This window comes from Lacerta agilis, chromosome 5 (assembly GCF_009819535.1).
Source record: "Lacerta agilis isolate rLacAgi1 chromosome 5, rLacAgi1.pri, whole genome shotgun sequence".
Lineage (NCBI taxonomy): Eukaryota > Metazoa > Chordata > Lepidosauria > Squamata > Lacertidae > Lacerta > Lacerta agilis.
In genome coordinates, this window is record NC_046316.1 from 34,891,344 (window position 1) to 34,918,709 (window position 27,366).

Here is a 27,366-nt window from a genome sequence, read left to right on the forward strand (position 1 = left end):
AGGTGTATCAGTTGCATCTTTTCAACTGGTCCAGCTAATAGTTCCTTCCCCATGTTGATGGATTGAGAGTGGTGGCACCCCCAGCCTAGTCAGCCTCCACATGTTCAATTCTCTTTTAATCTACAGTTGCTGGCAGTTGCAATTTTGAGTGGATTGTTCCCCTTGGCTACCATATCCCTGTTTTCACTGCATTCCAGTCACTTTGTGCTATGACTTTTCCTGCACAACATTACTGCAGATCCAGCTCTATCTCTATAGATGTAACAGCATCAGTAGTGGGCAGTGGGCTGGGCTGGGCAGGGTTGTGTTGCTTCCCTGGCTACACAGTGCTGCATGTTGCTGCCTGTTATTAAAAGGATGACAGGGGAGGTTGTTGTGTGGAGCTTGAAGTGGTGCCTACTTCAGCCTACTACTATGGTGGTTTTCACTTTGTTTGAGCTGCTCACTTGAGCATTCATCCTGATTTGTTCTGCACAAAGCTTGCATGGAGGTTCTATGATGTCTGATGTTCATTGAGCAATGGTTCTGATTTGTGTGGAAATTATATGACTTTCCATCAATCTATTGTTTTTGCCCCACACTTTCTAGCACATTTTCCCATCAGTTTTCATTGTTTTTTACTTGTACATTGTAGTGCAAGTGTGCCAGAGTACTTGAATCTGCCGGTATGTGATTGAATTCCTCCCACAAAATAGTTACAATCTGGAGTGGACCTTTGTATCTTTTTCAAGCTAAAATGTCCCAGTATGATTGTGATATTTTTTGTTTTCAATTAAAGTTCCTGTCTTCCCTTCCTTCCATCTGGATGCTAGGGTGATTTGAGATGTTTCCCAGGTCTTTCATTTCAAAATGTTGATTTGATTTGCATATTATTCCATTGCTTGTCTCGCTTTCGTTAAAAGCAAATCATGATATCAACAATGAAAAAGCAGCCCACATATGTCCATTTATTCTCTTGTTTTCTGGAGTGCAAGTTTGGATCGGCTTTACCTTGTATGAATCATTCCTTGGTAAGTACTTAATTTATTTTCTCATTCCATGCTCCAGCAGCCAGTTTAATTCCACAGACACTCTTTTGAGGTTTACACATGAGGTTCTTGTCCTTTAATTCCAATAAATGGGGTGGCTGGTCCATGTAAGTGTCTTCCTTTATGACACCAGGCAAGAAGGCAATATTTATGCCTAGGTCCTTGATCTGCATCCCCCTTCTGGCTGCCACACTTAGGAGTGCTTTTATAGTGATGTGCTTTACAACTCGGGTGAATGTTTCATCATATTCTTTGGCCACACATCTATAAACGGAACTCCTCTTCTGCACTGAGTATTATTTTAAATGTCAATTTACCTCCTGTAGTTTTCTGTCCAGGTAGCAACAGGGTGAGCTTCTAAGTCTTATCATTTTGATGGGTTTGGCTCTCTCCTGCTGTTGCCTCTTTCTGCTTCCTGGCCTCATTGTCGGGCAGATTTGAGATTACTTTGCAGGATGAAATTTCAACATTTCCCCTCTCTTGGCAAAACCTTTGGCTCTTCCACTTGAACACCAGGCACCCACTGCCATGCTAGTTTTGCAGGGCCAGCCCAATACATTTTGCTGCCTGATAGGAAGGAAAAAGTAGCATCCCTTGCAATTTCAGATCCAGCAGGTGGCCATGGCATGGTTCTCTAGTGTTTCGTATCCTGTTCCTGCGGATAGGCTTTCACTTCCTTTCCTTTGTATTCCTCCTATTGTCTGTGTAGAGTATTTGTAGCCTCCATTGAAGCTTGTTTCTGGGTGCTGCCATGAGCTCTAATAATTTTTATAGCATCTCGTTTTTCTGCTTCATGAGAGATGTGACAGTGTGCCTGGAATAGTCTTCATGAAGGTCACCAGGTATTTGCTCCCACTTGGCATGTAAGTCCTCTTGGGTTCACAAATGTCACTGTGGATACTTTCCAAAGAATGAGTAATCTTGCTTTGGATGCTTTTGGGAAGTAGGGTGCTTTCACTTTTCTACAGTACATGCCCTACACTCCAGTAGCATGACAACATCCTCATCTCCTTTGCTGAATTTTGTTTTGTGAACTCCTCTATGGCCCCTGGAGTTCTCTGTCCTAGGCATCTGTGCCACAAATGGGTGCTGAATGGTATTTCAGTCTGCTTGTTCTTGTAAATGAATTTGTACAGGGGTTTGTTCACAATTGACTTCTGATTTTTATTCTTCTGGTAATGGCCTCTTAACTGGTCTGGAAGGTAGGTGGTGGTTGTAGCCCAGCATGGCAGCCCCTCACATACCCGATGGTCAAATTGACTTCACCATGGTGGCCTGCCATTGGAATGCCTCCCCAGCTCGCTGCCATTTGAATTTGTCCAGTCAGGGGCAAGCTGAGGGTGGGGGTTGAGCCTGGGTGGCAGACCTGAGTGGAGAAGTCTTCCCTCTGGCCCGCCTCCAGGAGCTAAAGGCTCACTGGCCCCAAGAATGGCATAAGGGAAACGTACATACTTATGATAAGATGTACAAAATTCATACACATCTGAACATCAGGTTTTGGGGAGATGTGCAAGTTTCTCCATCCCATCTTACTGAAGGTGCAAAAAGCAGAAGCACAAGTCATCAGGATTAATTTTTACTTGCGAGTAAGTTTAGTTGACTCCTTTGAGACTAATTTCAAAGGAAATTTCTTTGTCCTGAAGTGTAAGTGCAGGTAAAACTACTCACTAACAGAAAGACAGTTATCAGTGAATCTAACTTCACTCACAGTTTTAAAAGAGACACTATTCTTTAGAGGAAGAAAAGTTTTTAATTTTGTTTCCTTTTACTATCATTGATAGCCCATTTTTAATATATAAAAGAAAACCATTCTAATCTTTACACAAGAACTAATACAACTTCTTTGAATCCTCTAGATCCCATTAAAACACCACTAAGCAAACAAAGTACTAAAAATTAATAGATAAGAATCTAAATAATTTTTGAAAAATGAGATTACAAAATACAATTACTCTTCCTCATAAACAGAAAGCTGTCCACAAAGAGTAGGTAATTTCACTCTTTATATCTTAAATATCGAGTAATATGTATTTTAAATTGTCCAGGATTTCCATCCCCTTCTTTTCTTTATCGTAATTGTTTAAAAAAATAGTCTCATTAGAAAGACAAGATAAAATTAGCATGGTCCATGTTTCAAAGGCTGGACTCACTAGGAAGCAAATTATAATGGGACTTTACAGACAGTTCTCAAATCAAATAAATGGCTGTGAAGCATTGAGGAAACACCACATTGATAAAATACATATAAAAGTGCATTGTTCATGTAGGATTCATATCTGGAAATGTTTGCTGCACTTCACTTTTCCTATAAAATATTACTACAGTGGTACCTCTGGTTACGTACTTAATTCATTCCGGAGGTCCGTTCTTAACCTGAAACTGTTCTTAACCTGAAGCACCACTTTAGCTAAGGGGACCTCCCGCTGCCGCTGCGCTGCCAGAGCACGATTTCTGTTCTTATCCTGAAGCAAAGTTCTTAACTTTAAGCGTTATTTCTGGGTTAGCAGAGTATGTAACCTGAAGCATATGTAACCCAAGGTACCACTGTATAGCAATTGTCAATTAGTCAAATGCATTATTTGGAATAATCCACCAGGACTTTTCTCCTGTAAAAGCTTCAGTGAATGGAAGGAATAAGACTCAGACAAGAGTATGGATGTGCTTTTCAATAAGTCCTGTTCATTTCTGTAAGACTTGCACAGGAGAAGCTCCCAGTGGGTAGTCCCTATTTCTGGCTGGCTAGCTATATGGTGTTTCTTGAATATCTGATAGAATCATAGAGTTGGCAAAACGTTTGAGGTAAGGAAATGACCTACTCACAAGTAGGTCGCTGGCAGAGACACATGCCTGACTGGCATGTTCCCTGTTTCCTGGGCGATCGTTCGGGAGCTTCTTAGCCTTCCACAGCCCCCGGACATCTCAGTGATTGATGCCAGAAGACATCAACACACTTACTGGATCTGCAGAGTTTTGCCCAGCTTGCGTGACAGACCACAGCAACTCAGTATGCTGGCTAACCTACTTTATTACATATAATACACATGGAGCTCTTCAACATGGCTCCCTCTCTCTCTAGCATCAGACAGCAAAGAGAGAGAACAAAGGACAATAGTCCCACTTAAGGGAAGACAGTAAGAGAAAGAGAAAGTGAAATCCAGGCAATGCGTAAGAAGGAGAAGGATGACGATGGACACATGTCTTGGTTAAACAGGCCACAACTTTATTGGTAGCAGCTTACATGGCAAAAAAGCAGGTGGGACACCTGAAGACTCTGACAACTGGTGACACGAGAGATTTATCTCCCAGTTCACCTTCTCAGCATGCGCAGGAAAGAAGACCAGCTTAGGGCAGCCCACAATGTAGGCCTTTCCTGCCACACCCGCAATCTGATCCAGCATCCGATATATCACCAATATTAGGTCTTAGTTATTGCTATCCCTAAAGAAGAGAAACTGAAATTGCCATTTTCCTGTCATTTCGTAAAGCTGAAAATAATTTATTTTAATACATTTTATTAAACGAAATACCTTGTATATCTTTATGATACTGTCTAAACATCAAACCCTTCCCAATGTTCTGTCTGTGAAAACATTGTAGCTTGCCAGATAGAACAATACACCTTTTTCTTCTCCTCCTGTGTGCTGTTCTGGGGGCTTTTCCAACACCCTCAAGCCAATGTATAGGGGAGGGGGCACATGGGAGAGGAGAGGGGGGAAATTGCCTTGGCAGGGCTTCCATTGGCAAGGTGTATTAGGAGAATCCTGTCCCAAGAGTGGAAGAAAGGTTACAGAATGCGTACAACAGCATTAAGAGTATTTGTCATCTTCATAATTCATGGAATCCTACCAGACATGAACTCTGTGGTCATCATTTGCAATCGAGTAGGGGCAATGGGGCTGAGACTTTGTGCTAAAATGCCAAAGAGGGAAACATGGAAGCATTGTTGTCCACAGCTATCCCAAAGACCCATAGCTCATTAAACTGAGCACCATTCCATTCTGTGTAGCTCTTCACTTCTGTTTTTGGAGTGGGACTGAAGACATCTGAGAAGTGGTACAGGATGGGTTTCCGGACACTGGAAGAAGTAAAATGCGACAAGAACTTAAAACTGACAAGAATGCAAAGAGCAGGTAATGTCATGTTACCATGGAATCTAGGTTAAGTTTTGAAAGCAGCATGGATCAGAATAGCTATTACTGATGAGTGTAAAAATGTCATCTATTTCATCCACATATGTCTTACATATTTATTGGCTATTCACAGAATATGTAATAAAGCTGAATGTTTTTTTACAAGAACATGCTTGTTTTGAAGATCTCTATTTCCCATGATAAATTACAAGGTCAATCATCCTGGGTAATATAAAGAAAACTCTCCTGATTGGTTTTAGGTTGGAAAATGAGATGTTTCATATTTTATCTCAATAAACATTATCTTGATAGGAAATATCCTCTTGTTAAAATGAAATAAATTAGTATTGCCAACAAATATTGTTCTAAGCCACAAAATAACTGCACAAGAATCACATAAATTGGATTTTATGCTATAAATAAGTCAAATTCTGTTCCTTTGGTAGCTCAGTGCTCAGAGAGAAAGTGCCATTTATTTGTTTTATTTGTCTTGATGATAATCTTTTCTTCTTCCCTTCCTCCTTACTTAAATGTTCACTTTTTTCTTCAGCAAATACAAAACCCAAACCATCAATCCTTCAATGCCAACCATGAGCTAGAAAATAGAGTTCTAGATGAATTTATGCCAAAGGCCTAGCCTCTGGAATTTTACAATAACCGTCGGTTCAGTTTTCAGGAAGAATTTTAAATGAAACTTCATACTCAAAACTGTTTGGCCATTTCAGTGGGTTACCTCTCATTTTGCAGCATATACCTGTATACAAAAATGTATACTTTTTACATAATATGTACAACAATAAAGACTTCTTATTTGAGGCCTTCTGTTTCAGTGGCCCTTTTTCTGGTTCCAAAAAGAAGCAAGTTTTGGGTCGAATGAGTTTATTCTGTATGAAAACTAATCACTGAACAATTTCAGTCCGTATCTTCCCCAGTGTGTTCTCCCCCCCAAGGCTCCCTGCTCTCAAATGATTAGGTAGCGCTGTGGTCTAAACCACTGAGCCTCTTGGGCTTGCCGATTGGAAGGTTGGTGGTTCAAATCCGCACAACAGGGTGAGCTCCCATTGCTCTGTCCCAGCTCCTGCCAACCTAGCAGTTCGAAAGCATGCCAGTGCAAGTAGATAAATAGGTACTGCTGCAGCAGGAAGGTAAACAACATTTCCATGCAGTCTGGTTTCCGTCACGGTGTTCCATTGCACCAGAAGCAGTTTAGTCATGCTGGCCACATGACCCGGAAAGCTGTCTGTGGACAAATGCCGGCCTGAAAGTGAGATGAGCACCACAACCCCATAGTTGCCTTTGACTGGACTTAACCATCCAGGGGTCCTTTACCTTTTACCTTTACATAAACTCTGTAGTCCTGCTTTGTGTTTTCAGTGTTGCCAGACTCCTGGAGCATAATCTGAAGCATGGATCTCATGAGAGTGCCAAGTGCAAGTTCCTTGACTGGAGATACCCATCCATTTCTTTTCAGATTCTTATTCCTATGCTGCCCCCATCTCACTGGCAGTACAATAGGTAGCAGGGGCGTAGCAAGGTAAATTGGTACCCGGGGTAAAAAAAAAATTCACCCCCCCCCCGAGGCGTAGAAAGGTCAGGTGGTGCCCGGTGCAGAAAATTTCTTGTCGCCACCCCCCATTGATTCCCCCTCCCACGCAAAAATGGTTTTACATTATTTCATATTTTCTTACAAAGGAATAATAACAAGTAATAATAATAAAAAACTTTTATTTATATCCCGCCCTCCCCGGCCAAAGTCGGGCTCAGGGTGGCTAACATCAGATACATAACATTGGCATAAAATCAAACAATAATTAAATTACCTCCTAAAAACATCTCAAAATCAAATTAAAGTCTAATTAGATGGCTTTCCACAGGGTTAGGGTTGGGAACAGTAAGTGCTCCACTGGACTGAAATTTCAGCCTTCACGACACAGGAAAACAGCCAAGTAAACAGCTATTTGGGTGGAGGAGGGTCAAGATATTAACCGATATGCATGAAATTTCATATATAGCTATATAATCCCTAGTATAGTAAGATAAGACCTTTGGAGCAGGCATTTTTTTTAAAAAAAAGTCTAGTAGGGCAATAATTGTTCCTTGATAATTTGTCACCCCCTCCATTATGGAACCTGGGGTGAAATGCCCCCTACGCCCCCCTTGCTATGCCCCGATAGGTACAGAGAGCCACATTTCCCCCTTAACTGGAAAAAACTCATTCTTCAAGACTTCACTTTTCTGTTTTGAAAACAAGGATGGTCTTATTGCACTCGACATCATTACGTATATTTTTACATCCTCTTTTTGTGTGGATGGGAGGAAACCTCATGGAGCAAGTTGCATAACAACAGTATAAAGTAACCAATCAAAAATAATCAGACAGAACTCTGGAAAAGAACAAAACCTGAATAAAACCAGTGCAATTCTATGCGAACTAACACACTGGCACCCAAAGGATAGCAACATCAGTGTGAAACAAGTCTTATTTGTGAAACTTTCCAAAGACAAAGATCACTAGAGAAAACTCTACCCACCCATTCAATATAGGAAGCAGGGACTTGTAGAAAGGCTGCACGGCAGATCTTAACATCACGGCAGGTTTGTGTATTAGGATCTGAGCTGCCTGAATGAGCAAACCTTCTGGGATAGGCAGATTAAAATATTGTAAAATGATTGACCCTGTGGAGCTTATGTATCTTTCAGTGGTGTTTAATGGAGCTTTTATTTTGAAACAGAGAACACACACAATTGTCATATAACAAAATAAATAGTCTCTTTTAAAATAAAACAAAATCTTGGATATTTCCTTTCCCCTGCATTCTATTTAAAAAAATATTTTTTTTCCCTGGTAAAATGTATGCATTTAGTTGAAAAATGCCACTCATTTAGCACAGGATCAAAATCTCACTGAGTCCTGTCGCTTAGGGGAAATTTCCTGCAATGATATCACTACTTTGCAGGAAATGTGACACACATATTTACATTCATGGAATATTAGCCAGCTTTTGGTTAGAAAACAACAATGGTGAGTGAACTGTTAGTAAAAGTTATTTATTGGCCTTGGTACATTTCCATAATATATTATGATCATTATTCCAAGCCTACGAGGTAGCTAATTTTTAGATTAGATGGCAAGCAAAGACTGACAGTGAGTTGAGCAACATCCAATTAGTCCCTGCTTCATCTAGGACTTGAACTTAGGCCTCCTAGATTTTCAGGCTTAATATGTTGTCCACTAGACTATGCTCATTATACCAAACTTAAATTGCTTTTCAGGATTACTACACTATGAAGACCTTGTTAGCTGTGTATCTAAGGCAGAGGCAGATGCAGCAAGCCTAATTGTTAAGGAATCTGTGCGGAGATTTTCCCCCAGTGCTTTGGTAACTTTGACTGGTGGTTTCAGAAGGTATGTATAATGAACCATGAGCCTTTGGGGCACCTTTGATTTGTGGGACATCATGTCCCAAAGGGTGATGCGCGAGGTAAAGCTCTCTTGGGACCAATCTCACCTACTGCCCATCCTCCTAGGCCTCAAGGAAGCTGCCCCCCACCAGTCATCCTTCCCCCGCTCCAAAAACCAGGTCATTAAAAGCTTCCATGGCCCAGGTGTCTACTGCCCCTACTGCCCATAGGGTGTTACATTTGCGTTTTGGGAACCCATCACCACACCGATTCCAACTGCCTCCTGGAAAGAATTCTCATCCTCTGTGCGCATGTAGCTACATCACTGGGGGGACAGGGAGAGGAAGACTCAGAGGAGGTTGAGGGATGGGGAGGAGGACTCTGCAAAAGTGCAGTTGAGTTTTTGCAAGTGGTCACTTAGAAAGCTCACATAGATTCAACCAACTCTTTTGCGGCAAGCGGCGGGAAGTTATCACGTCTATTTTGGCCCTCAATCTAAATACCTAGCAGTGTACAGAAGCAACACGCACATCTGTCTCAGAGGCAGGACAGATTGAGGGCAACACTCTCAAAGCAGCTCTGAAGGCTAGAGTGACCTTTCTGAGACAGATATGTCTATTGCTGCAATGTTATATTTTATTAGACATGTGTGTGATTCCTAGGATTGCTTCTCTGTTATTTAAATGATTTCTCCCCTATATTGCTTTTTTGACAAGGGAATACAAACGCTACCTGGTAGCCTGATAATCCCAAAAGTATTAAACCTCAGGAAAATTGGTCTGAAGCCCAAGACAGTTTGTTAATGGGTGGATCATTGTTTCCTAGTTGTATTAGAAAGAGGGGTGTGTTTTCTGTAAATCTGCTGTCTTATCAGCACAGTGAAGTCGTGATTGCTGTTTGTTTCTCTGTTTTGTACCTTTTGAAGTACATTTATATGAAAGTGAAGCATATATTACTCATCCAACTTTCTTCCCCAAGGTTCTTACACATGCCACATCAACAAAACATGACAGCAGAAGCTAAGATAGTTCTCTGCAATCTGTTCAGCCCATGTGTTGCATTTATATATCTTGAGATTTAACTGTATATCTCTGCTTTGCAAAGAACTGAGTTTTAGCTAAGTGTTTGTCAGAGTTGGAAATTAATGTTTTGCCAGTTGTTCCATGGTGGTACTGACCTGTCATCTGTGTTTGTGGTGAAGAAATCAAGCAATAATTTCAGCACCGATTTTAACATTCAACCATTTTCCATGCTATACTATGCCAAAAGTGTCGTGCCACTGTGAATTGTCCCTCAGTGGTGCTGAAGTGTGGTTCCTTCTCTGGCCAACATTTCCTTCACATGAAAGGACACTCCAGAGAGGCAGATACTTCAGGTGATAAGATAAAACATGGTTAGTTCTTCAACCAGAGGTCACTTCCTTTTAAAAAAGGAGGGAAACAGATTCCTGACAGTAATCTGACACACACATTTTCCCATCTTTTCACATGAATCAGCTGTCAAGCCATACTGCTCAGTTCAGAAGCAATGAAACTTTTCAGCAGAGGCCATTTCTGACCAAACCAACCATTTCTACTCTCTTAAATGCCTACATACAAAACAAGCTGGTTTTTCACTGACCTGATGTGAAATGCAGGTTATGTCAGCCACAGGTTAGCTCTTATTCATAACAAATAAAATATGGCAAGCAGATATGAAACACAAATCTATGGACAGTAAATCACACCAAATTAGATTTACATTGAAATATAATGCCTTAATTGGTTTGTGCATTGCAGCCTGAGGTAAGTACAGGAAGTAAACAGGTTCAAAGTAAATCTGTACCTAGAAATACATGGTACAGTTATGTGAATAATGTACCACTTCACAATTCTCAGGTGAAGCATTAATCTTTCAGCTGAAGTCAATGGAATTTACTCCCCAAAATGCATGCTTAGGATTTCAGACTATTGGGCCATAATTCTGAAATCGCTTATCTAGAAGTAATCACTACTGAAGTCAGTGGACTTTACTTCTGAGTAGGCATGGACAAATATGTCATTGTTGTTTCTTATTTTTCCAGTCCACATTTCCACACCAGTTTGTGATTTAAAAGAAAACACCCCGTCATGAATATTCATTAGTATTTCAGTGTGAATCTCTCCTAACATACATATGTTTCATGGCATTTTGCCTAATAATATACTTTTTTTCCAAAGCAGTTTCCCTTATTACAATGCATTTGTGTATATTAATTTCACTAACATTTGCATTTTTGTGCACTCTTTGCCCCAGTATATGCACTTTTGTACACATTATTTGACTGGAGAACTGCATTGCAAAATCAAGGGAAGCACAAATATTGAAGACTGACTGTGGTTTGCTTTGCTCATTGTTTCAAAAAGTACGAATTAGGCTGGTTTGCCTTTCAATGCAAACTGAATCTAATCTCCCCCTGCCCTACTTATGAGTAAATATGGTTGGGATTAGGCTACATGAAAGTTGTACTTTTACTTGTGCATGTGTAGTGGAAGTAAAAACCCAGCTGAATTTCAAATGTCCCCCCCCCCCCTTGTGATTTGCAACTTTTAGCTTGTGTCTGTCTGGTGTACCAGGCTGGGAGATGATAAAAATGCCTTTCAGCAATCACACTTGTATCTGGGTGATTTTCGAAAAACAAATGGCAAAGCAGAAAGTCTTGTGTAAATTTAGAACAGCTGTGATAAAAGACTAAATATATCTCCTGCTTTTCCACCCACACCGTCAATGGGAATGCATTTTATTGTTTATTTATTAAGGCTGTTGAACAAAGCAGATCAGTAGACACATTTTGGCAAAGGTGTTAAGAATCAGCACATGATATTATGAGTTATCAATGTGGACTGCCACATATTATGCAGTGCTGCAGTACAATAATAGGTAGGTACCACCTTATACCAAACAAGAAGCATGAGACTTTAAACCTGTCACTAAGGAAGTTTTGTTTATTTCTCACTCTTAAAACAATATTGAGGCATCCCTTCTCTTTCAAACCTAATTTGGAACAAAGGAGAAGCTTAGGACTTTCTCAACTTGGTGCTCTAACTCCCAATTCCCATCATCCCTGGCTATTGGCCATATGGGCTGATGGGAATTGTAGTCCAAACTATCTGGAGGACTCTGGGTTGGGAAAGGCCGCTTTAAAGATTAAAGGAGTACAGCCTGCCATATATCACCCAGCCAGAATAGATCTAAAGTAAATCCTTGGCTGAAAACCATCTCAGCCAGGGAGGTGAGTCTGTATGGTACTTGGATGTCAACACAGTAAAAGATGTTGCCACTTTGTACCAAGCTGTGATTTCTGTACGCCTTTTCCTTTGTCTGAAACATTAGCTGTAATAAAGGAAAAGAGAATTTGTACTGAGATGCTCAAGTGCAAATGACAGTAATTTTTGTAGATTTCTTCACTGTGCAGTTCTGGGGACGACAACTGTGTTGTCAAGCTGTTATTTTCCCTTTTTTGTGGGAACAAATCTACTTTAAGGGAGCATTGTGGTAATTTTGCTGCATGGACGCTTGAGACAATCAATTGGTTTGCACACGCCTCTAACTTAAACAAATCCTAGTGGGATTTGGCTGTACTGTCAAGGACAGAGGCTAAGAAGAGCCTTTGGACATGTTCCATGCCCTCAGTTCTGCCTCTGGTAAAGTACTCCACTGCACATCAGGGTTTTCCCCCAGGGACCCCACCAATCCATTCTGTTGTATAACCCACCAAAAATACATTCAGTCTCAGTCTAGAGAGCTCTTTGCGGATGTGTTTAATAGAAGTTGCTGATCTGGTGCGTCTTCAAAAATTTACTGTGAGAGAATTGAGTGACATGTTATGTAGTGCATAACATATGAGCAGCATCAAACTAACTCTGAATGATGAGACAATCTCAAAAGAGACATGCACACAAGACAAGGGCATGTGCTAATACGGTGCTTCCATATCACCTAAATCACATGTGCTCTGTGTTCTTGAGCTGCTTCCTGTTTGAGAGTTGACATCATGTGCAACCACTGCGATGCATTGCAAAGGCAACCCTATGCTGCCTTTGTGGTGCTGCCTGCATAGTGGTGCTGAAATACACCTCCAATTCTAGGAACAGAAGGTGGCCCAAGATAACCAAAATGCAGTGTGTTTTTTTCTTTAAGGAAAAAGAAAACCCTATCCAAGCACCATTGTCCATGCCAGATGTTGGGAGACCTTAAGCAAGACATCCTCAGTGAGGTTCCCTCCATGAGTGGATGCATCTATTTCCTATGGTCACTACCTGCCCTCTCCCTCCTGGCCCAGAAGGAGAAATACTTCTCCTTCTTGCTCCTATTATTGCTCAAATACTTAGAGATGACAGGTGAACAGGCAGCAACAGATGGAGTGTTGGCCTCAGGTACTGCTCAGCAATGCTGAACCCTAATGTAGGTCTACACAGCTGCTCACCACTCAGGAACTGCCTTGTTAATTACTGCTAAAGAGTGATCACTTCTGGAAGAAATATGTGTGCTGTAGTGTATACATTTAATCCTGGAAGCATGTATTGCAGTATTCACTTGGCTACTTCCACTTTGCATTTGACACACCACACAATAAACCATGTAAATGGTTGTTGTGATTTGTTTATTGTGGGTTCAGTCTAGAACAACTGTGTGGGGGAGACTCTGTGTACTGACCGGCACTTTCATTGAAAACATCCAAGGGCTTATCTGTTCTTCCTCTTCTCCCACTGCTTTCCCCTGTAGAAAGCAGCTCTTTAGTGCTCATTTGGAGCCAACAGCCATCAGATTTCCAGCAAATAACCAGGCTAAAGAGCCTGTTTTCCCTGGGACAGGAGAGGGGCAAATGGAAAACTACTTGGACCTTTGCTTTCTTGGCACAGGACAAGCAGAAATTTGGACGAACCCTAAGTAAACTTCCTAGAACTGAGCTCTTGGGGAGGCTGATCCTGGCATCTCTCTTGTCAGAGAGGTGCATTGCACCCTGCCCTACAGCTCATGCTCAGTAACACTTATTTTCCTTCTGTCTTGTCCTTCAGTGTTAGAGAGAAGGAAGTTAAGCTGTGGTTCTGCTGGGAACCATGTAGGATCAGAGTTACGGTAAGCACCATCTTCTCAGGGAAGAGAGAAGAAAGCTGAGCTCCCTTCATTCTGAAAACCCTCTAAATCTGGGATAGGGAATGGACTTCTATTATCCATAGCCACTGGCCAAGCTGGCTAGGGAGCAACATCTGGAGGACTCCAGTTTCTCCATCCTTGTTCTTCGATCAGATCTTTGCTTCCATTTCCCACAGGAGAGCAATGAAGAACGGGGAAATGAGGTTGACCATGCTTTTGCAACCTCTAGTGCATCTAATATTTTCTGTTAGATATTTAAGTGCACCCAAAATTTATCAGAACCTTATAAACCACTTTGTTGATTGTTGACCAGAACCCAAAGTGGTTTTCATAAAAGTGCACATCAATAATAACAAAATCAATAAAATACCATAAAATATAATGTTAATAAAGAATACTAAAGGATGACACTTTCATCTTCAGGCAGCTGGTACAGGATTCAGCGACTGTCATATTGGGAGTTTACTCCATTTCATACTGGAGAGGTTGCAGTCCCTTGCATGCTAACATAATTCACTGGCATGCTTTAATGCTCTTCATCACAAGCAAGCTGATAGATGTTTATTACTGCACAGACATCTTCAGAAACTCTACAAGGGACTGGCTGCCGATTAATGTGACCCTTACAAGTGAGACACGCACTTGTTGGCAATTATCTTCAATGCATAACTGCCCATCTCTGTGGTCTCCTGTGGCGTCTCAAAGAGTGTTGGTGATGATATGCAAACAAGGACGGCAAAGCAATAACAGGAAATGGAGTGGAGTGAATGAAATGGGTCTAAAAAAAAGAAAAGAGAGATCTCCTTGTAAGTAGTTCAGGTGAATGCATTCATCTGCATGCCGCATAAGAGCAAGCTGTCAAATACCCACAGGAGCCAATGAAGTTATCACCTTTGATTCTTTCTATAATTTTTCTTTTAAGGTCACACATCATCATTTTTCCTACATGAGGGCCATCCACTTGACAACTCCGGGCTTCTAAATTATACGGACATATTTTTAGAAAGCCTGCCATTGCATAAAACCAAAATGTTAATGGCATTGCTAAGTCAAATTAAATTTTAATGGCCCCGGTTTAATTTTTCTTTTAGCCAGTTCACATCCTTTAAATAGCATTTAATGTGATTCAGTCGACTTTAATACCGGCAGCTGACCTGAATAGCCTTTTCAATTAGCCCTTTTAGGCGAATCAAATCTGATACGTTTTAAATAAATAAAGATAGTTTTTATTATTGGTTAAATGCCAATATTCATGGCTCATTTAATCCATTTATTAAGAAGCAATGTCAAAAGAATAGCACTTCTTGTGGAGATCCCTGTTTTAGTGAATGAACTCCTGGTGGGGGGGGGAGGGATCTCTTTGTGTCTGTTGAGTATGCAAAGGAAACAGCCTGTTAAATATTATTAAAAGAAAATGATTTGCTCAATTAAAATCACTTGATGAACGTGAATGGGAAACAACAAGTTAACAATGCAAAGAACCGTGATTGGCTTTTCTTTCTTTTCATACCTTGCGTATAGTGCAATCTCAAAACAAAGTTAGAACTTCCCCTGTGGTCTCCATAGCCATCTATTCTGTGTTCATGAAATACGATTTAATAGAATATCTTCACAGCCAATTCAAGTGCTTTAAAGACACATAGGCTTATAAATAATGGCATTATGATGATACTTTGAGAGAGCAACTGCAACCCTTTGGTTTGTTCAGCACCATATTTGATTTGCTCACAATAACGTTGTTTCAGCTTTATTTTAATTTCTCTGTGACAGGCTCTCAAAACCATCTCTACAAAGTGGAGACTCCTACTGAGATAAAACCTTCACTGTACTTAGAAGTGGGGATAGTGAGAGGAATATAAGCCTGAATATCAAGCAGGGAAAGCAACGACCCTAATTCTGACATGATGGGGTTCTCTCTCTCTCTGCCTGTGCAAGCATGTTTAAAGGACCATGACTACGCTGTACTGAAGTCTGACTTCATGCCATTTTTGTGTAACTATCACTATTGCTGTTTGACTTTATTTTTACTAAATTTACTTCTGGCAACAGCAGGCATCCTTGCTGTTGGTTTATTTTTTTGTAAACTTCTTCACTCTAAACAAAAGCAAGAGCTCAATTGCTTGAGCATCCTGTTCTCACAGTGGCCAACTAAATGCCTATGGGAAGACCACCAGCAGGATGTGAATGCAACCGCCCCTCTCTTACTTGTGATCCCAAGTAAGAGGTATTCAGTCATGGCAATCCTTTCATGCTGCCTTTGATCCTTGAGGCAGTATAGAGCCTGACGGTCTTGCCTGCCATGATTTTGTCTGATCCTCCTTTTAAAGTAGTCCAAGTTGGTGGAGATGGTGGAGAGTAGAGCTGAAATCAATGGATTAAAGTTACAAGGAAGGGAGTTTGTATTGAACATTTAGGATGAATTTTCTGGTGTTGGCATGAACAGTTTGACAGTGGGAAAAAACCTCCACCAGAATGTGATGGTCTTTTTCCTCACGAGAGGTTTCTAAGCAGAGGTAGAATGCAACCTCTCAGGGATGCTGCAGCAGGTGAATTTTGTGCATTGACAGAAGTTCAGATTAGATACCCTTTGAGGAACTCTGATTGTATCTGGGATATTTTGGCTCAGCCTTAGGAAGAACTCAGGCAGTATTCACGGGCAGCTTCTTATCAACCATGTTTACACACACTTTTGTATTGCAATGGAAAGGAAAGTATTCAGCCATGCTCATTTGCTTTGAGACATTTATCTTCTCAGATGTTACACTCTGCTATTACTTAAACTCACTTGCCCCCAGGCACTATTAGAATGTGTGATGCACTACAGTGGAGGTTTGGTGGTTCTGCAGCCAAAGTATATGTCAGCTGTACTAAAACTGAATTATTGAGATGAATTTAAGTGCTAGAATTTCTGTTTCAAATACTGAGTGTCTGCTGATCATGTGTTCTGATAATTTATGATCAGAGACTGCCAAGGCAGATGTGAAAATATCTGACTTACATAAAAATGTTGTTTTTATTTAAAGAGAGACTGCACAAGCTATTGTTGCCTGACAGTAACATGGAAGGGGATCATTCTGAAGAATGTACCACTTTCAGATCTGTGGGAGGAATGTCAAGATGTTCTATACAAACCAACCTCAGCCAAGATCAATGATGGGATTAGCAGTATTTTGCAACAGAATTGTTATCAAATGGTTTTCTAGTAATCTGAAGAGGGCAGTGGTCTTCTGTTCATTTCTCCTTTTACATGCTTGTAGCCTCAGCAGAGTTATTTTGTCTAAGAATGAGACAGTGAGAAATTCTGCAAGTTTTCCAAGAACGAAAGCGGAGATCCGGAGCTTTTGATTTTTCAGGACATGCACTTTATTATTTATAGGATCAAATCAAAGACTAAAGATTACTGAGGTTTTAAGCGATAGGCTTACTGTATCTCACACATATCTTGGATGGAGGGAGTTAGTCCACACAGTGACCAAAGCTCTTTCAGGAGTTCCCATTAAAATTTCATTCAACAAGTAATCTTGGCTGAAAGAGTGTCAAAAAAGTAGTGGTTGTAGGGATTCACCAGGGAGCTTTTCTGGGCTCTGTGCCCCTTGTTTGACTTTTGTAGGGTGTGAGAGTGCATGCACAATGATGTGGCAAGGTTTATGCATACAACTAATGTAAATAACATAACGTAATGCTTGTCTGACAGACTGCAAAGAGCTTAGCTGTGCTATGAACTCAAACAGCAATCCTATATCACCTACCAGGGAATGAGTCCCATTTGATTCATACATTTATACAATTGCATGTTAAAGTGGTTAAGCAGTCATTCCACTCTTTGGCGAAACCATAACAGCTAGACCTGCATAGTTCCATAGTTGGATCCTATAAAACTGCGAGAACAGACAATACACTGGAAGATTATAATTGGAATGTTCCAACTGCTAAATGGACACTGGGTGGGGGGGGGAGATTAAACAGATTTACACATCTTTGGGTTCTAAATTTGGCAATTGATATTCAAGGTCCTCAAATCCAGGATGGGCAAAAGGTAGATAGATAGGTAGATCTCTGCAGGGTGATTTGCAATAGATCTGCAAGGGTTTTATAGATCAGTAGTCTGTCTCCCAATCAGGTACTGACTATACACAGACCAGCTTAATTTCTGCAAGGTGACTGCATCATGTGCCCTCAGACCACCCTCTTGATTCCAGATCAATGGGTTGTATCCAATACAGCTCTGGGTTAAATTCACTTAGCAGTATACTTGTTCCACTGGTGAAATGTTTGGTGCTAGTGGAACATTGGTGAGCAAGAGGTTGCTGGTAACTTTACTCTGCAATGGATTGCACAATCTGCTGTGCAAATAGCCCAATAATTCTTGCACAAGCAGACCCAGAACGTCAGATAAGGCCCAATATAAATAGCTTTTTAAATTTATTTTAAAATGATTCTCCTCCATGGCTGGCCTTGTGCTAATTGCTTCTCTGTCACCATCAACACCCCTCTCCTGTAAAACTAAGAGTCATAATTGGTTGCCTTTGACCAACGCTCTGTGCAGCTCTGCTGGTGAGTCATTTGCACATGTTGGAATATCTGATGTTAATAATTCAGATGCGGTTGATGTGCTTGTATATGCAGGCCATGTGGTGCAGGAGGTTATTGGCTCCCCCGCCCCCTGAGCCACTATTATGCACTTGGCTGTGGCTGTCAGACCATGGGGTTCTAGTAAAAAAATGAAGTGGATCCTGCAAGCTTGTATCCTGCCCATCCCTGCTGCAAATGGCAATCTTTCCTACCCTCCTCCTCCTGCTGCTGCTCTTGTGCTTTTAGGGGCTGCAACATTTGCCTTATTGGTCATCCTCAGCTGTGTCCTGGTAATGGGATGATGTGCAATTTGAAGAAGCAGAATAGGAAATGCCACCTTTTTTTCGAGCCAATGGACCCAGAACCCCATCAGCAGTAGCCTTTGGTAGCAAAGTCACCACCCTTAACATTGTTCTTACTCGCTGGGACTGATTAAGAGAGTTAATTGTCAAGAACGGGCAAACTTAATGTTTAAGTTCCCTAATCAAAAGCAGCAGCAAGCTGGCATCTTTTCTTTGTTTCTGATCTATCTACCATTTACACTTTACAAACCCTCTCATCTTTAAATAGCATTGTTTATTCCTTCCCCTGAGCAATGCAAGCAAAAAGCTTGACATGTTCTTGCTATTCTAGGGCTGTTTTGTTCCTCTTTCATCTTATGTATAAATACATTCCTTCTTCAGTGTCAATATTTTATTTCTGTGGGGTTGTGGAGGCTTTGCAAGAAAAATAGTTTCCTTGCATAGGGAATTTGCTTCCAACAATAGGCCTACTCAGAGTAGACCCACTGGAATTAATAGTCACAACTAACTTAGGTCCATTAATTCCAATGGGTCTGCTCTGAATATGTGGGTGCAACTCCATCTTCCCATGTTTAAATAGTAAATAGGTATCATAGCATCAATGGTCAGATTGCTCATTTTGCTGCCCTTAATCACAGCTGGCCTGCCATTAGGCAGAATGAAGTAGCTACCTCAGGCAGTGGGGCGTGGAGAAGTGTTAGAGGCTGAGCTGGTGCAAGACACTCTTGACACCTGATGACACCTCTGTCCTCTGGCTGCCCTTGAACACTGTCCTCCTTTTTGTCAGGGCCAGCCTTATCATTAGGCAGAATGAGGCAGCTGCTTCAGGCAGCAGAGGATTGGGAGACAAGGTGGGATTGAGAGTGGCTGCCTTCAGATGCAATACAGAGCACTGTTAGATCATCAGTGCTGAAGTAAGATTCAGCTGCCAGTCCATTTAGCTTCTGAATGTGGAAAGGAAGAGGTGTCACTGTGTCCTTTGCCTCAGGTAGCAAAATGTCCTGACCCGGCCTTGTTTGTTGTTTTTGTTACTGCAGCAGCACTGAGCATGCTGAGGCTCTCCAGGACTTCACACCAGACAGTATCTTGCTATAGTGAAATACCTGATGCTGAAGGATTCTTTAATGCCTAATAGTAGTAAACTATTTACCACTTGAAGCAGTATTTACCATGTTAGAGTGAGGGAGGCACTCTGTCGAGCCACCTCACATATACAGTCATACCTTGGTTCTTGAACGCCTCGATACTCGTACATTTTGGACCCCGAACGCCAAAAACCCAGAAGTAAGTATTCCGGTTTTTGAATGTTCTTTGGAACCTGAACGTCCGACATGGCTTCCACAGCTTCCAACTGAGTGCAGGAAGCTCCTGCAGCCAATTGGAAGCCACACCCTAGTTTTTGAACGCTTTCGGAAGTCAAACAGACTTCCAGAATGGATTACGTTCGAGAACCAAGGCATGACTATAATAGCAAAGAGTTGGTGACCCAGCACCACTAAAAAAACTATGTAAGAGTCCCACTGATCACTTTGATGAAATGGCATCAGCGTTCCTAGTGCTAAACTGTGGTGGCTGGCTGGCCAGGCAAATCCACTGGCCTTCCCAGTCAGCCACCTGAGCAAAAATCTCTTTTTAACTAACAGGTGGGCCAACCCTGCTTGGAAAACAGAGCTGCATTGGCTGCATTAGCTGCCCTGAGCAGGCCTGTTGCCCTTAGGTATGGTTGCGTGAATGCTTTTGTAGTGGCAGAGAAATAAGATACAACTGGCTGTCCTGCCAGTTTCTGTATATGGAAAGGGGCAGATTCAATTTCTCCCCATTGCTTCAGGTTGGAAAATACTTATCCTGGCCTGGGTCCAACCTTCCACATTCAGAATACAACAGAAACCCTGAATTTTAGTAGTGAGTAGATGCATTCTGTACAGATACTGTTCTAAAACCCTGGTAATATTTTAAAGAAGGATACGTTTGTGTAAGTTTTGGACATTGCAAATAAGCAGTGCCAGCTTTCTACATGATGAATTCTGCATTCAGCTTCAAATATTGCCTGGACAGCTTTGTGATGCAAGACCTTTGGGGAATATTACAGAACAAGTAGGACCAGATGAGTGTGGAAGAAGGCTGGTTGCAATATTTGAAACAACTGTACAAAGAGAATAAGAGGGAAGAGAGAATAAGTCTCAAAGAAGTCTTAGCAATGTTTCAGTGAAACCAATTTGCTGGTAGATCCATATGGATGAATTTAATTGTGACCTCCGAGAGCAACAGCAATTTAAAGGAAATGATTTGCACAAATCAAATTAGGATGGTGCGGAAGCCACAACAATTACATTCAGTACAAACATTCAACAGGAGTTCGTTTATCATCCAATGTATGAGACCTAATTCCCAAGTCCCTACAAAATGTTATATTATGTTATTTATTTATTTAACAACCTTTCTATACTGCTTAGCTGTAAATAAAACCTCTAAGCTGTTTACAAAAGATATAAAATGCATATTAAAATTGTCAATAAAAATCAGCTTTAAAAGCAAAACGAAGAAAATCCACAGTTTAAAATATACAGCGTAAGCTAAAGTTATAGAATAAAACACACACCATCTTTACTTGTCTGGGAAGGCTTGCCTAAACCAAAATGGTTTAAGCAGGCACTGAAAAGAATATAGCGAAGTTGTCTGCCTGATGTCAATGGGCAGGGAGTTCCACAGTGTAGGAGCTGCCTGCCACACTAAAAGATTGATTCCTTACAAATGTGGAATGAACATTTTTGCCAGTTCCACAGATTGCAGTGTTTGAGTGGGATGAGGTGAACTTTTGATTAATAGACAGAGGCCAAAAAGTTAAAAATGAGGGGGGCGGGGTCAGAACATTAAACCCCAAGATTGTCTCTCGTTGCTCCATTCATAGCTTCAGCAAGCTTGGGTCCATAGCAGCAGCCAACCACGGTCCCTGGTCTCTCAGTCCCTGGTCTCTGCCAGCCAAAGTGCATTGAGTTCTTCCCACTTCCTGTTCATCCTTCCAGGAAACCCCTGCCCCCCAAACCTCACCCCTTTTTTCCCTGTGGTGACATCATGACCACCATTACCACAGCAGCCTTCCCCTCACAATAGTATTGTCTTCTGCTAACAGTTGAGAGAGGAACTTCACCCTATCCTTGTCTGCTGCTGAATGTTTTGCATATCATTAGGGAAATTACTCTTCCCATGTTCTTTGATAGCACCTATCTAAGCCAATCTCCTGAAGAAGATGGCTTGACTTCAAACCCCGCCACATTTACTAATTTCAGAGATTATGGGGAGAACCTGGCACTGAGGAATTTTAGGGGACTATTGCTCCCTGCAAACCCACAACACTATTTAGATAGAATCATGAAGTCATTTAAAAGAATCTCTTAAAAGGTAAGATCACATTCACTGGTACCAAAAATGGTGGCCCATTTCTGGAAGTAAGCAAAAAACAACAACACATACGATGGAGCATATCGAATTTCAGGTGCCTATTTTTTTTTGGGGGGGGGAATAATAGCAGTGAAGTAAACAACCCAAAGTTTAGACAACTTAACTTTCCAAAATCAGTCCCTTTCATGTCTCATTGACTTCACCAGCTGTGTAAACAGCTGTGCACTCATTACTGCCATCCCTGCACCAATTCATAGCGAAAAGGAACACAATTCCCATTTTATGTTAAAGGACTGTCCAACCGGTGTGATTTTCTTCATTTGGCTGAATTTAAGTAATCTGTTTTTCACTTCAGAGCACTTTAATAGAAAAGCTGTCATGTTTGCATAACTTCTACTACAATTGTGCTGGAAGCCAATAGCAACCATTTTGCTTATGGATGGCTGATTCTGATGGGGCTGGTCCACTTCAAATGAATGCGAGAGCGAGATTTTATATTTTGGATACTAGCATAGCTTTCTAAATATATTTTATATATTCTGCTGGGTTTCCATTTCCATTCAAAAGAGGTGGCTGGACATGAACCCAGATAGATCTTCTCTGTTCATTAAAAGGAATAGGAAAGCCCAGTTACACCGGAGCGCCCCGTTGCCTCAGATCCATCAGAGCATGAGCAGAACGATGGATTGACAGCATTATCTTTTGAAGGATTAAAAACAACAACACTGCTATGTTTGTTGACATGCTAAAACAGACGTGCATTTAAAAAGAGCCTATTAGAAGTTTCAGCGGTAAGTGAGACAATGAAATAAATCACTGAAAAGCTTCAAAGCAGACAGAGGGAGTTCGAGTTGAAGGCACACTTCACCCAGCACACCAGACTGCATTAACCCAGCAAACATTGCTGCCATTAAGTAATTTGTTACTTTTATTAGAGCTTCGATAAATAAAAACATCTTCTTCCTCCTCCCTATGCAATAGAGTATCATCGCTCAAACTTATTTGTGTGTGTGTGTTTGTGAGAGAGAGACAGAGAGAGAGAGAGAGATTCTGAGTAAGGAGAATAGAAATATAATTCCAAAACAAACAACTCTCTTTTGGATAATAAAAATTGGAACTAGTAAATTGAAATTGCCTTGCTTTAAAAAAAAACCCCAAACCCAAACAAAAACCCCCTTTCTACCAGTTGTTTAAAAACTGCAACAAATGGCATAATAAAATCAGATTTTCAGAATACAGAACTTTCATAATTAATAACCTGAAACACTGTCCACTTATTTCAGTAAATAATTTTTATGCAGCTGACCTTTCTCTTTTCCGCAGCTACATTATTAATGAAACTGGAGCAATCACTTGGTTATTGTTTGAGCAAATCTGACTCTTCCCACTAATCCATTTTATAATTTAGTAACTTTGGTTAGCAGATTATGTGCTAACAGGGAACTTTGGAAATGTAAAAAATAGTCTTAAAATTGAGGCGTCTGCTGGTGAAATTCTGAATAAAAAGTAATAAAAGCCTTAAAAAGGCTTTACTAGATGTGTTCTACCATTCCTTCTAACATTAACAGCAAACTGAGGTAGCAGAGTGCCTAACTGTTTAGAAGCAAAACTGGGCCATCATAAAATAAGGCAGTGCTCTTCTCACACTCCGGGGACTCCTGAAGTATGCACAAGTATTTTAGCTGAAAAGTTAAAACACACACTTTTTTTTTAACCTCACCATAATGAGCTGACAAGGACCTGTGAATTTCCAGGATTTGCAGAATGCTGATGATAATTGAGCCTAGAGAGATTAAAAACAACAACCCTAGAGTAGCATGTCCCACTCCCAGGATACAGAATTCTGGTTTATTTTGCAAGGCACTCTTATGCAGGTTGCTACCCAAGAAGTTCAATGGGATTTACTCCCAAGTAGGCGATTATTGGAAACGGGAGATGCTCATAGTAAACAAAGGCAAACTCCAGGATTTGAGTGCAGCTGTGTGTTTTGTAGCTACCATCTATCCCAAAAACAGAAGGCAGGAACACGTCATGGTCTTTTAAACTTATTTTCTCTGGAAATGTTTTTGTTCGTTAAGTTTTTTAACATTTAAAAATCCAGTGTGGCTGCATGTAAGTAAGTGGGGGATTTGGGCTTGGAGGCAATCTGAGGGTGCAACTTAAATGGATATTATATTATATATATATATGTAACTGGAGGGGATTTTTTGCCTGGAGACAGAAATCAACCTTGGCCATACCTGTAAAATGTAATATTAACCATGGGATTTACTGCAGGGTGGTTCTCAAGCATAAGAACCCTCAACCACCTTGATTATGGAGATAAGGAAATGCACTGGTATTGGGACTGGTATTGGCACTGGTGAGCAGAGGTGTAGCAAGCCCAGGTGGTACCCGGTGTGAATTTTTTTTCCACCCCCCCCCCATCGACAGCTCGGGGTAGGCTTGGGAGTCGCGGGTGGGCACCGAATGTCCGCCCCCCTTCCTATGCCCCAACCCTCTTACATGTGCTTCCAATCTTCAGATGCCCCACACACTTTTGCAAAAAAGAAAATGAAAGAAAAATGAGAACTCCAAAGAAAGAGAGTTGGTGGGGGGAGGGAGCTGCACGGCTTTGCTGGCAAAGCCAAGCAGCTCGTCCTCTCCCCGCCTCCTGCCTCCTCCTCCAGGCTCCGGCCAGGACTCGGGAATGGGGGTAATGGCGTGTTGACCCCCCCCATGACTCCCAAAAATCCAGAGCTTGGGGGGGGGGAGAGGACCAGCTGCTCACTGACAGCAGAGGTGCAGCCGTGAGGGAGGCAAGGTGCTCTGCTCGTCGCTTCTGCCCTGACAGCAGGAGCGCACTCAAGGCAAGTGAAAGAATTGGCACTGCGCCTTTAAGAGGGAGCAGGCAACGTAGCCGCCCCCACCTCCTCCCCATCCCTCACGCTTGCACAAGAAGGAAAAGCCCGATAGGTGGGAGGGGGAGAGAAATGTGACCTAGGCTTGTAGCGTGCAAGAGAGAGAGAGAGAGAGAGAGACCAAGAGGCACTGCTGCGCGGAGGATCCTTCACCCACGGCTGTGGGCAGGGGTGCAATGGTACCCCCATGGGGTGCCCTCTTGTCACCCCTTCAGAAATGGAACCCGGGGCGTTCCACTCCCCCTGCCCCTCCCTTCCTACGCCACTGCTGGTGAGGTCAATTGTTTAATTCAGAAGTAGCAAATCCATGTTGTCCCCACTGGCATGGCCAGGGAAGATGGAAGTTGTAGTCCAGCAACAGTTGGAGGACTACAAGATCCCCATCCTCATTGAAATGATTAAAATTCCAGAGTACCTATAAATTGAGGTCTGCCAGGGAGACCCCGTTGGTTTTGTCATCATCAACATGGATCTGTTCGGTTGGCTCTGACATCAGGTTAAAATATTCTTGTTTCATTGGGCCTTTGAGCAATAGTAATGATCTCTTCATTGTCTTGTCGTCAGATAAGGATTTGTATTGAATCTTTGATTATGCAGCTCTTGTTGAGCTGTATAATTACATGGTTTGAGAGCATGTGTACTTGAAATTTTTGTTTATTTATCATTATATTTATATCCAACCTTTCCTCCAAGAAAGTAGATGGTTCTTCTCCTCGCCATTTTGTCCTTGAAACAACAACAACAAGGTAGGTTAGGCTCAGAGACTGGCCCCAGGTTACCCACTGAGTTTAACTGATCAGTGATCCCTCAAATAATTCAATAATCCTTCAAGTAAATGGGTCCCAAGATATTAAGGACTTAATATCTTACTAATCAACCATTAGTATGTAAACCTTGAGCTTGGTCAATTAGTAAATCAGCAACCTGAGCAGATCTTTGAACAGAACTACTATAATGTGCTGGTAGGATCTCACTTCTGCCAGCTGTTATGCTACAGAATAATTCTGCATTCTGCACTAATTGGAGTTCCAGCACCAACACCAAGGGAAGTAACCCAGTCTTGATGCTATCAATGCTTGGATACTGTGGTCAAGCTATCCCAGTCCAGAAATAGCCACAGAAGTTGCCCCAGAAGAACCTGGTGGAAGGCACTTTTAGCCACAAGGGGTCAACTGGATTCCTGGTAACAAAACTGGATAAAGGAGCACCTCCCAAATTGTGTACCTGCTGCTTCAGAGGGAGGGCAACCCCACTCAGGGCAAGCAGCTGACCCATTTCTTGGACACAGGAAACCCTCCCTTCAGAACCTGTGCTTTCCCAGTATTCAAACTCAATTTATTTCCCTTCATTCAGTCCAGCCCTGCACCCAGGCACCAGTCCAAGCCCTGCACAAGCTTTCCTGATTTAAATGTTATAGAGAAACAGAGCTGAGTGTCATCAGCATAGTGCTAGCACCTTGCTGCAAATCTAATGAGCACCCCATATAAATGCTAAATAGTATTCATATATGACTTCATAAAAATAGTAAATAGTTCTGAGGATAAAATAGTGCACTTCATCTCACAACAGTATACCTGCCATGCAGTTGAAGAGCTCTTGACCTCATAGGAAGGATCAAAATCACTGTAAGACACAGTCCCCCAATAACCATCCCATGGGAACTGGTCCATGATCAACAGCATCAAAACAACAGAGTGATTGAGAAGCAGGGGGCAAGATCTACTCCCCTTGTCCCATTCTCAGTACAGGTAATCCATCAGGGTGGCTGAGGCTGATTTGGGCACATCTGAACACAGATCAGAATTAATCTCAAATGAAAGGTCTGAATTCTGGATTGTCCAGTTTCTTTTATCATGTCACACAGGACGTTTCACCTATTAGAAAATTTGCTGCAAAGCGTGAGGAAATGTGCTGACAGTTATTTTGTGCGTGTATGCAAAACCCAGATAGATGTTTTAAGACTGAGAATTGCCGACTGTATGCTCTTAACATTTCAGCTGAGTACAGCTGGTCCCCGAATATGCATCAATATTCACCGAGGTGTATGTCTTTTATTTATTTATTTAAACAAGTAGAAGGTTTCTGCTCCCCCCACATCCCTTCAGCATTGATTGGCACTCACAAAAATTTATGCATGCAGGAAGTTGCCATGATGTCATTTGAAATGCTTGATTGGAAAGGAATGCAATTTACAAGATCTGCCAAGACAGCAAAAGGAAAACTCGAGCCATGTATTTTATGACTTCATATAAAACAGTGACAGATTGGTATGTTACATTTCATAAGCTTTAAAAGCCTGAAATTCTGTGGATGGCTTCCAGGTACAGTTGTGTTATTTACATGAACCTGAGACTAGCAAGTCAAAGCTTAAGCACGGTTCTGGTTTTGGATGGTAAAGTACTGGAGAGACTCCAGGAGAATTAGGAATTATCTAGTCTGGAGCTTTAGTATTAAAACTTCAACTTGAACCAAAGCCCAAACAGGAGAAGCCTCCAGCATTAGGTTATAATTAAAGAGC

At 41.5% G+C, this 27,366-nt stretch overlaps 1 protein-coding gene across 1 annotated transcript in view; it reads left to right on the forward strand.

The window, feature by feature from the left end:
* Window positions 1-27,366, forward strand: part of DNTT (DNA nucleotidylexotransferase) — a 100,067-nt gene that overhangs the window by 31,662 nt on the left and 41,039 nt on the right. The window contains exons 6-7 of the mRNA XM_033148094.1: window positions 5,035-5,158; window positions 8,432-8,564. Of these exons, the coding sequence (XP_033003985.1) occupies window positions 5,035-5,158; window positions 8,432-8,564 (257 nt within the window). The remainder of the gene's footprint in view (window positions 1-5,034; window positions 5,159-8,431; window positions 8,565-27,366) is intronic.